The 12,167-nt window shown below is 41.3% G+C and overlaps 1 protein-coding gene across 2 annotated transcripts; it reads left to right on the forward strand.

The window, feature by feature from the left end:
• Positions 1-2,539: 2,539 nt before the first annotated feature.
• Positions 2,540-8,673, forward strand: LOC133379615 (cytochrome c oxidase assembly protein COX14). 2 transcript variants are annotated; one of them, XM_061615228.1, is made up of 3 exons: positions 2,540-2,647; positions 6,924-7,114; positions 7,905-8,673. In XM_061615228.1, exon 3 carries the CDS (start codon positions 7,910-7,912, stop codon positions 8,087-8,089), a length of 180 nt encoding a protein of 59 aa, XP_061471212.1. In that variant the 5' UTR covers positions 2,540-2,647; positions 6,924-7,114; positions 7,905-7,909; the 3' UTR covers positions 8,090-8,673. The 2 variants fall into 2 exon arrangements, with proteins under 2 accessions (XP_061471212.1, XP_061471213.1); XM_061615229.1 differs by lacking the exon at positions 2,540-2,647 and having other exon boundaries at positions 6,473-7,103.
• Positions 8,674-12,167: the final 3,494 nt, after the last annotated feature.

Here is a 12,167-nt window from a genome sequence, read left to right on the forward strand (position 1 = left end):
CAACCCCCCCTAAAATAAATTGAAAGGGTAGGGAAGAGAGACCCTTATTCTCTCTCCTCCCCCCCCCTCCCCCGCCGCCAAATAACTAAGAGTGATGCTGGCTCTGGCCCTTCTAATTTCTGGTGAGAGAGGAGGGAGGGATCCAAAAGATTAATTCATCCTTATGGCTTAGCAGATTCTCAGAAGCCTGTCTTGCACCCTCTCTAGGGAGCCCTCTCCAGCTTATCATATACTAGCTGTCCCTTTCTCTACCAAGGATATTAGGTTCCCCCACAAAAAGCAATTTCAGCCATTTGGTGGTTTATCATCTCTGCTCTCTTGATTCCACAATCAAAGTCTTTTTAACTTGAGAAGCAGGTCCTTCTGCCAGCTGCCTCAAGCACTAACTAGCAGACAGACACCACCCATCTATATATTCCACAGGGGGCTAACTTTATAGGCTGGTGTTGAGGGAAGACTTTTAGTTCTTGCCTGGCTGTCCTATTTCTGAAAAAAATTTAAGAAATAGGCAAACTGTACTTGAATTCATATAGGCCTGGTTAATACATAATACTAAGATATGGTTTATTTGATCAACTGAACCCCGCTCAGCAGCTTAACTATAGCTTATTTACTGCCAACAACAGTTGTTGGCTTAAATACCTTGGTTTTGTAAGATTAAGAACACAGCACCCTTCCTTAACCATTGTTGATCTGGAGGACATTCACGATTTGATAAGCTAAGGCCTAGCATTATGTGCAAACCAGGCCATAGCGAACCTAGATGGAACCTGTAGAACAACTAGGGAGGCTTTAGACCATTTTCACAAGTGATATTTAAAACCAGATTTTTCTGCTTCTCGTAGTGTAGAACGAAGGTATACAGCCCTATCAGTGTACATGGTGTTTTACAGAGGAACAAAGCAAGCTTATTGCCCCAAGGAGCTTACAACCTATGCTGCAAAAGTGCCAAATAAGCTTTGCTTATGTGTACTGAAGTTATACTACAGAGTGAAGAATGTCAGTGCTAGCCAATTTATGTGTTTGTGAGATCTTGTCAAATCATGAGTGCTTGCATTTGTGCCAGCTGTAAGCAGAAGACGTAATCCACCCAAGGTTTTAAGCGTATCTGGATTCAATGTGAAATCATTGAGGCTTAAACATCCCCAGAGTTTGGAAATACGAACATGAGAGTAACAAAAAAACTAAGTGTGCCATACTGAATAATATACATATCTGTGATATAAAAATGTTTTATAGATAGCAGAAAACATGTATTTTTGAAGTTGTGTTCTAAAAATATTCAGTGGGGTATGTGAGGCGTCCTTCCCTGGCTCTCCCTGTCAGGTTCCTACCTGTCTCTAGGCACCACCAGGGACTCCACCAGTCCGGACTGTCCTTTATTTTATTTTTTCTCTCCCCGCTCTAGCACAGATCTCAACAGATCCCCCTGCTAGGCAACCACCAGTCACGTCCTAATACTAGTATTCCCAGAGACTCTGAATACTGGTATTGTTATTCTTTTCACCGCTGCCACCATTTGTTACAGTTCCCCTTCAGCCTTGGTCATTACCTTACCCTCCCTTCTGGTCTGTGAAACCCCAGTCAAGGATCAGGCCTTAGGTAAACTAAATTAAGTATTTATTAAAGATAACAAAGCTAACAAGATTTCTTCTTAAGGCACATAAGCATATGGTTTTACTCAATACTAATCCGAACTCCACCTCCCTCCTTCTCCACTCTCTCCTGTCAAACAACTCTCTAAACCCCACCAAGCAACCCACTCAGTTCTCTTCTCCCCCCCCCCAGATTCCACTCTCACTCTTCCTTTTATACATTCAGCCATTTTAAACACTCAGCCAATCATCTCGCATTCTACTGCCCATTCACTCCCCCTCGTCTTTCACTCCACTTACCATGTATCTTCTAAACAACCAACACTTACCATATATACATTAATATAGGAACATCACAGGGTAGTCCAATGTGTAGGTCATATGGAAGCATTTTATTTGTTGCTAATTCCTATAATACTTCCATGTGTATAAATTGGATACTTATCAAATGAAGCTTGTTACCTCTAGTTTTAACAGTACAGCTCAGGTGATGCCTGTGTTTATTAGTATGATCAGGTGCAAAGGAATATTCCTGTGCTGTTATCAGTTATATAGAAAAGGGCCTTTAAGCAGGTGCACCTTCTCAGTGAGGCATCCCTGCCAAAAATCCCTCTTTTACACAACTATTACAGGTACAGGTGTCTTGTTTTCCTTTGCATCTGGTTACCTTAGTGCCTCCCAACTGTACTTGTAGGTGGGAGAAATACTGATGCAGACTATGGCAGAGAAGCCACATTCACTTGGGAGGAAACTGAATAGATGAAACTGGCTGAGCTGCTCTCTGAAACTCCTAGGTCTAGATGACAGTCTCCTTGCCCTTTACAGATGCTATAAAAAGTCTCCCCTTTGCCATTTGGAGTTGTGTTCTGCCAACACAGCAGTCTGTTATGGACTGTTCTGAGCCTTAAGAAAGGGATAGGCCCAGTAACAGCAAGAAGGTCTAATCTTTGTTGGGATTTGTTGGGATGGAGACTGGCACTGCTGAGTATTCCCTCTACTGCAGAGGGGAAAACCTTATCCTGTGAGGAGCAGACAACTCTCAAAACTTGCAGGTTAGCATAATACCAGTACAATGTCCAGTGTTTGCAATGAACAGTGTTACAAGGTGACATTTGTTCAGCAGGTGTGGGCATGAATATGGAAGGTGACTATCAAGATAAATTTTGGCTCTTGCCAAACTCTGTTTCCATGACTGAGAACAAGTAGAAACTCTTCCAAAGAAATGGAAAACGGTGCTAGTACAGACCCAGAGCTACAAGCAGAAACTGCCAGCGGATAGAGCAAGGGCTCCTCCAGGCTTGTGCTTTTTCTGCATGTATTTTGCAACATGTCAGTGACAATAGTGCATTAATGGATTTATATTGGATCATCCACACATCATTCTCTTTTATTAGTTATTCTGCAATACTCTCCCAGTGTTGCCACACTATAGTGCAACAAAAGCAGGGCAAACAAAATAAAAGGAACATCTGTAGTATGAGAAGTTACAGGATTTCAGCAGGTATCTAAGGGACATGCATTGACTGGCAATGAATTCGTATGTCTACCCTGAAATTTTTGCAGGCACAAACAGTATTGAGGTTGGCACATAATTACCCTGATACTACCATGAGCATAAATCTTCATTAGTGCACAATGAGAAGGGGAAGAGGCCCCCAGTGGTTAAGAGAGAACTACCCTGAACACACATAGAAATTCCAGGTGAAGGTGAAATCCTCTTTACAATTCCAGGATAGTTTTGTGGGTAACTAGGTGGGACTGGAGAGTCAATATACAGGCATGCATGCCCAACCACCTGCTCCTCCTTACTACTGCAGATCCCAAGTTTCCAAGTGCTCCTAAAAATACAATCCTATGCATATTTACCTGAGAGTAAAGTCTATTGAATACTAGAGGATCTACTTCTAAGTAAACATTCATGGGATCAAGATGGACAATGGTGTCAGATTTGAGTGGCTGAGGTAAGGCGTGCAGAAGGTTTCTCTCCACCCCAAGCCCTTTCGCAATAGCCTTTTCCAACCCAACTGCCAGAGCAGCCTTTCTTCTGGGCTGGCTTCAGATCTTGAGACATATCATGTAGCCCTGAGCTGGCAGAGTCAGCAACTTTTTAGGGTAACTATAAATAGCAGAGAGTTGTCAACTCAGAGTAGCACAGTTTTAACCATTGCTTCTTCCCATCATAACAAAGTTCTTCAATCCCTGCAAGAGCAAATTAGACCAAATCCCTATCGGGGGTGGGCGGGTGGGTTGGAGGAATATCTCACATACGCTATGCACATTGTGGTTAGCTCTGAGGGAGAACTACCTCATCTGCTTTCCTCGAGTAGTTTAGAAAAGAAAGGATCTGCAAATCCTCTATGCACTAGTGTCTTGGCACAGAGCAATCTGGGTTTAAAAACCAAGGCTCCCAAGAGGATTTATCTATTTCAAATATTGATGATGCAATTATATTGAATGACCTGTAAAAACTTTTGCCACCTTGGTAGACATTATACATCAATATAGTCAAGTGTCAGGGTATACAATCAAATTTACTAAATCTGAGGGGCTGGGTTTTAATATGGATATTGTCATTAAAAATGATATTGCAAACAACTATAATGTTCCATTGAAAGATGGACCCAGTAAAATATTTAGGTATATGGCTTACACCAAACTTAGAGATCTTAGCTGAGTATTATCACAGCAAATTAAAGGAAGAAGTGAAATCTGATCTGGGCAAGTGGAAGCAACAAAACATTTATTGGATGGAATGGATTTCTACCCTGAAAATGATGGTTTTGCCCCAAATTCTCTTTCTTTTTAAAAAAAATGTGTCTAAAACTACCATTACTGGTAATCAGAGGTTGACAAGGTATTTTATTTGTCTGGGAGGGAAAAAACCCAAAGACTCACAAAAACTTCTAAAATCTACCATACTTGGTGGAATGTCATTTCCCTGCATTAAAACATATTATGAAGCAGCAATGCTTATGCACTTGAAAACCTGGTTTCACCTAGATAAAGCTCTAATTTTAGAACAATTTTCTTCACAGAATTGAAAAAATTGCTTTGGCATCACAATAATTTTAATAAGAATTTACTCAAAGCCAACCCATCTACATGTAAACTTTTTTAACATTTGGACTAAATTTAAGAAGGACCTGTGCTTAGAATTCCCACCCATAACTGCTGTCACCTATAATGAGGAGTATAAGAATGAATTATCTATTAGATCTTTCACTTTGGAAATAGTACAATCTGACAGCCCTTTACAGACTATTTAATGAAGGAAGGTTTAAAACCTTTACTGAAATTAAAAACTAAATGCAACAGGCACAACTCTTAAAGTATTTACAGTTCAAGACTATAGCATTAACACTCACAGCAAAACGTGGTCCATTGAGGCAGACAACCCTAACTGAATTTTTATTAAGTCAAAATGTTAAGAATATACTGAGTAAAATGTACAAAGTTCTGATTAATCTAAATGCATCAAGTAATGCATATCAGAGTAAATGGGAAAGAGGACTAGGTCAGCAAGTAATACCACACAAATGGAAATGGATTTGGCAAAATGTACCTAATTAACATACAGTACAAAATTGAAAGAAAACTTTTTAAAATTCCTACTCCACTGGTATCTGAGACTGGCACAGCTATCCTGTATATATAATACTACTCAAAGTAACTGGTGGAGATGTCAAATGCAAAACACAGACATGTTACATAGTTTTTGGTCCTGCCCCTACATAAAACCTTTTGGGAAGTCATCATAAATAAAATGGAAATCATAACTAGCTATAGATTACCACTAGACCCAAATAATTTTTTTATTTGGTTTTGTCTAGTTTTGTTGGAAGATTGGGAAATGGTGATCCATTTGCTCGCTGCTGCTAGAATGATAATCTCTGCTAATTGGAAAAAAGTAAGAACCCCTACAATTGATAAATGGCTTTTTAAAATCTGGAACATAATGTGGTCAAGTTGACGTATTTTGTTAGAGTTAGAGAAGGAAGGGCTGCCTGTAGACAATTTCTTTGCAGAAAAATGGTCCTTATTCATTGCATATTGGACTAATAAAACACAAGATGTAGCTCAACCATATATTTTGCTCAATTCAATCTAATCATGAACATCAGAATATCAAGAATAGCAGTTATACAATAATTTGAAATATGATCTAATGCATGAAAACCTGAATTTTGCATTTTATTTAATTATTCTACTTGAAACCATTATCTCCGTATATAACATTATGTAATTTTGCTTTTCCTTTTTCTCTCCCAATAAATAATTGTACATAAAATAAAACTGATATATATGTGTATGTGTATTATAAAATTTGTTTATATTATTTTAAGTTAGTTATTTTTAGAATTATTCTGTGAAATTGTGTGACGTAACATAGCTCAGGTACAAATTTCTCATGTTCCTTTTTGTATGTGCAATAATATTTGTAACTTTGTACAACCTTCAACAAAACATTTTTTGAAAAATAAAATATTTTTCCTTCTTTCAATTTAAAACGATCGAGATAATTAACACCATAACAGAAATGCAAAACAGAAACGCCAGTCAGAGTGAAAGGAGGCGAGTCAGCCACTGAGAAGGCTCTTCTCAGTAGCTAACACTCTCCCCTTGTATGCTGATTGGCTCCTAGGAACACCTTATGTTGTTAGAGGAGACGGTGTTGACAAGGATCTGGCTCTCAAGCCGTTATTTGATTCAGTTGTTTGTTTGTCTGATTAATTAATTAAAGTATCGGCTCCAGGTTTTGGAAGGCTCTTGGCCGCTGACTCTTGACACTCATCCTAATAATTTAATGTTTAAAAGTGAAATGTATCTGCATGCACTTCCCCCAAGCACAACGATTCTAAGTGCTGGGCTGGGCCGGTGATCACAGGGGATGATTTAAGTAGACAAGAGCTTTGCTGTAATCTGCGAGCGGCGTGCTTTGTTTGAAGGAGTTGGACGAGGATGCGAACTCAAAACCTAATTTTCAATAGGCATAACGGACTTCGCTGCGAGGATGTTATATTTTGTGACCAGTAAACTACAGTTCGCAGCATTCTTTGGAGGAAGCCATGTGTTTTAAATGTATAGTGTACACTCAGCGGCAGCCCACCCATCCCCAGGCAGTATCAACATTGGAATGTAGTTGAAAAACTTTTTCAGAAAGACCGTTTCCCTACGAAGCAAGACTTGAGTTTAAAAGAGCAGGCATTTCTGTATTTGCTGCTACCTAACTACTCTTAACTGGGGATCTCCATTCCATGGGTAGGTTACAGCGCCGAAGGGAACTTCGTAGACGATAGGGGTGTGACTCTTCTCTTTCCCTATCTCTAGGCACAGAAAGGACAGCCTTCTTGCGGAGAAGGCGCGAGCCTGATGGAAGGAGAAACTACCCAGAAGGCTCTCTGTATGGGAGTAACACCCGGAAGAAAAAAAAAAGCCTTCAGTAGCACAAGAAGCAAAGTAACAGAGGAAGACGCGTTGCAGGCGCTGCGCACGATTGTAACAGACATTGTAAGCAGAAAGTGAGTGCTTGGGATGGGTGTGCTCTCCGCGTAATGTTTTCTTAATTTGTCGGAGAGTCCCTGGAGAAGCCCAGGGAATGAGATGGGCGATAGACTTGCTTAGATGGGGGAAGGAGGTCGCAATCTGAAGTAGTGCCTGGTTGCGGTAGTAGAGTGGATGAGAGCCAACAAACTGAAGCTAAATCCAGATTAAGACAGACTGTTAGGTGGTTCCTCGGTCAGGGTAGATGAGGTGCAACTGGTTCTGGCTGGGGTCTCACTCTCCCTGAAGGAGCAGGTACACATACCTTGGGGGGGTACTCCTGCATTCATTACTCTCACTGGAGGCATGCAACACCAAGTCTGACCCACCTGACTAGCTGCCGCTTTGCTTCCCAATTCAAACTGCTGCTGTTAATCTAGAGTCTTAACGCAGCTCAGGCGCCCAGTACCCCATGGACTAACTTCCCTAAGATCATCATCTGAGTCCCATTTCCGCATGACCACTTCAAGAAAATCTGGTGGATAGCAACAAGAGAACTGGCCTTTTCCAAAACAGTCCTCTCCTCGGGGAAGCTTAGGTGGCACCAACATTGTCATCCTTTTAGCCCCAGCTGAAGACATTTTTTATTCTCCCAGGCAATGTTAGTTTTCTGTTAAAACAGGAATTCTCCTAAGCCATGGTAAGAATAAATATTTTCCCCACCCCACCCTCTAATGTACTGTAGATACAATGGAAGAGATCTAATTTGTTCTTGTGTTGTGCATTCTTAAATAGTGACCCCAGTCTTTGCTTTTTTTCCCCTCACAGCAATAATGGTTTCTGGAAAGCAGCTTGCTGATTTTGGCTACAAGGCATTCTCTGGCTCCATGATGCTCCTTACTTTGTATGGTGGCTACCTGTGTAGTTTCAGAGTATATCACTATTTTCAAAACAGGAGCATACTAAAACAACTCGAGCAACAGGAAATAAATGCAAAAGCAGTTAAGGACTGAGGACAATAATAACAATTACAAGTGTGGTGTGCTGCAACAGAAACTCTTCAGAAAGTGCAGCTCTAGGAATCCCTGCTATGAAGAATCACTTTTGCAGGCTGCAGTGCTTAAAAGGATCAAAATGCCTGTGTGATTGTGTAGTAATCAAATATTTCATATGCAGCTTCTTTCTGTAAATAGGCACTGCTAACAGCACCTACCTATAAAAGACGTATGCACAGAACAGTTTCCCTTAATATTTTCATGCACTCCTATCTAGTTGAAGGAAAGAAACCAACATGAGAATGAACACTTGTTGCTTCAGTGTGCCTCTGACTGGCCGTACAAAGTCAGAAGATGATTCAGAGGGGAAGATTTATGGTACTTCATCTATGGATATTTACTAATTTCCTGCTGTAGTTTTAAAAGCATATTAAGGGCATTTCACACATCTTTACCTCAACAATGTTTGCAAGCAGGAATAATTTATGCATCTTCTACATCTACCTTCTGATAAAGATTTATGAAAATAGAAAAATTGCCATATTTGCAAAAGCAACGAGCGCTAATGTATCTTACAAAAGTAAAATGTGAAAATATTTTGAGTGATGTTGCATTCTCTGTTCACACTTCAGCTAATGATAGGTGGACCTCTTTGTTTCATAGATCTTTTAAATCCAATTATACCATCTGTTTGTAGACAGAGCTCAGAGAAGCAGTTATCTTTTCATTTCTACATAGTAATATACAGAAATAAAAAACCTCACTCAGAACAAATTAGGTGAGCAAGAAAATTGTTATTACAACAGGCTAGATTGAAATGACCTCATTCCACCCTGCTGTCTAGAAAGTGTACTGATAATTAAGACTACATAAAAGAAAACTTAAAATGCGTTGCAGACAGCTTGGCTCTAGTTTAGCTTCATGTTTAGTTAAGCAGGTTCTGTGCTAATCATGAAATATATGGCACCAGGGCTGTGGTGAACAATTCCTCTATCTGTGGCCAGAGATATGACAACAGGCTGAGGTACCCCATGTAGAAATTGTCTGCTAGCTAGTTGTGGTTATATTATGTATTTCATGCCTTACCTGTTTAACATCTTTCTACAATTTACTGCAAACTCCCCTTTCTGATACAATTTAGCTGTAAGAGTTTGGAAATGCTCATTCACCCTTTGCTAACCTATCTAAATCACATACACAAACAGCTAGACATTTCTCATTTCAACAACAAACCCTGATAGTTGTGTACAAGAGAAAAACAGGAATTTCCCTTACCGTAAAGCTCATGTTTTTAGAAAAGTAAGCAAAGCACACTAAAACTTTAGGGATTTCCCCTCTCAAAAGAAGGAGGCAGCGGCAGCTTGCACTTCTGACTTTTCTGAAGGGAGGTGCTTGCATCCTCCCAGACCAGACTGATAAGAACAGGAAGTTCCTCTGGCAGCTTTAAAAAAACAACTTGAACACAAAAGCCAACATGGCAGAACCCTATATAACAATAAAAAACAAAATAAGTGTTGTTTAATAGCAGCTAGCGTTAGTAAGGTAGATATGGAAAAACATCCCTGCCACCCTTGACTACCTTTCCCCACATTGAACCTATCATCCAAAGGGGCAAACCAGTGCCACCTGAGAAGCAGGGAAAGAACAGGAGGTTTATGTTAAGGAACATTCTAGATTTCTTTGGAGAAGTAAGGCACCTTCTATAAACACCTTCTGCAGAACTCCTTCCATCAGTGGAAATAAACATGTCTATTGTGGCAGCAAGAGGGATGGACCACCTCCTGATACCAAGGGAATTAATTTTTGGCATAAATTACAAGTCAGGATGGAGGACCACATTCTCTTCTCTTTGTGGGAAACAAACAGATCTGGGGTGAAGGGAAGCTCCCCCAACTTTGATACCCTTGAAACCAACCATAGAATCATAGAGTTGGAAGGGGCCTTGTAGGCCATCGAGTCCAACCCCCTGCTCACAGCAGGAAATCCACAGCTAGAGCATCTCCCGCAGATAGCTGTCCAGCCTCTGCTTGAAGACATCCAGCGAAGGGGATCCCACCACCTCCCTAGGCAGTCAGTTCCATTGCCGAACTGCCCTTACTGTCAAGAAGTTCCTTCTCATGTCCAATCTGAATCTACGCTCCTGCAACTTAAAACCATTAGACCTTGCCCTACCCTCTGGGGCAGCAGAGAACAAATCTGTACCCTCCTCTATGTAACAGCCCTTCAGGTACTTAAAAGAGTGCAATCATGTCACCCCTCAGCCTTCTCTTCACCAGACTGAACATGCCAAGTTCCTTCAACCTTTCCTCATAAGACTTGTTCTCCATACCGGCTATCATCCTCGTCACCCTCTTCTGAACCCGCTCTAACTTGTCTATATCTTTCTTAAAATGAGGCGCCCAGAACTGAACACAGTATTCCATATGAGGCCTGACTAATGCAGAATATAGTGGGACTATTACTTCCCTCGACCTGGAAACTATAGCTCTGTTTATGCAGCCCAAAACCGCATTTGCCTTTTTTGCCGCAGCATCACACTGCTGGGTCATGTTCAACTTGCGATCCACTACAATTCCAAGGTCCTTCTCACACGCACTACTGCTAAGCCGCGTATTTCCCATCCTGTACCCGTGCATTTTGTTTTTGTGGCCTAAATGCAGAATCCTGCATTTGTCTTTATTGAATGTCATTTTATTAATTTCAGCCCAATTTTTAGTCTATCCAGGTCCCTTTGGATTTCATTCCTGTCTTCCATTGTGTTAGCTATCCCTCCCAGTTTCGTATCATCCGCAAACTTCATAAGGCTTCCCTCCACCCCATCATCTAAGTCATTGATAAAAATGTTGAAGAGTATCGGCCCCAGGACAGAACCCTGTGGCACTCCACTCGAAACCTCCTTCCAGTCCGAAGCAGAGCCACCGACGACCACTCTTTGAGTACGGTTTTCCAACCAGTTGTGAATCCACCTGACAGTATTTCCATGTAGTCCGCATTTGACCAGTTTGCTAATCAAAAGGTCGTGGGGGACTTTGTCAAACGCTTTGCTGAAAACTAGATAGATGACATCTACAGCATTTCCACCATCTACTAAGCTAGTGACCCGATCAAAAAAAGAGATGAGATTTGTTTGACAGGATTTTTTCTTGACAAACCCATGCTGGCTCCTACTAATCACAGCATTGTCATCTAGATAGTTGCCAATGGACTCTTTTCTTATCCATTCTAATATCTTTCCCGGTATTGAAGTCAGACTGACCGTCCTGTAATTCCCCGGATCTTCTTTTTTACCCTTTTTAAAGAGCGGGACGACGTTTGCCCGTCTCCAATCCTCCGGCACCTCTCCCGTTGTCCAGGATTTCTCAAAGATTATGGCAAGAGGTTCCGAGAGTACATCCACAAGTTCCTTCAATACTCGGGGATGCAGTTCATCAGGCCCTGGAGATTTGAACTCATTTAGGTTAACTAGGTATTTCCTGACTATCTCCTTATCAATCTTGAACTGCAATCCCGACCCCTTCCTGAGATTGCTACCGATGCAAGGTTGCACACTGTTCCCTTTTTGGGAGAAAACCGAGGCAAAATATGCGTTGAGCAGTTCTGCCTTTTCCTTGTTATCTGTCAACATTTTGCCATCCTCATTGAGCAGCAGTCCCACCGTTTCCTTGGTCTTTCTCTTGCTTCGAATGTAATACCCCTCCCCCCAAAAAAACCTGCTTTAGACCATCTTAAAAGAACTTGAGGGTTGAAGAAACCTCATGATGACCTGAAGGACTTTCTCAGTGCATCATTGGCCTGCTGCTGCTATTTCTTTAACCTCCTTCTAATCTACCTGCCCAGGCTGGCAGTTAAGCAGGGCATGGTATGGCTGGCAAGGATTCATGGCTTCTGGCTACACTTGAAAGCTGTACCACAGCACAGATGAAGGTTCTTCCTTGGATCTGTTGGCTCGGCCCTGAAGAGGCCAGACCAAGGCATTCCACTGTTGTGAGTGGCTTCAAAAGGTGTACAAGGAAGGCTGCATTTGCTGCTGCTGCTGGTCATGGGCAGCTACCACATCTTTGGCCCATGACCAGGTAAAAAGGAAGTGGTGGGTAGA

The sequence above is a fragment of the Rhineura floridana genome, chromosome 3, assembly GCF_030035675.1.
Source record: "Rhineura floridana isolate rRhiFlo1 chromosome 3, rRhiFlo1.hap2, whole genome shotgun sequence".
NCBI lineage: Eukaryota > Metazoa > Chordata > Lepidosauria > Squamata > Rhineuridae > Rhineura > Rhineura floridana.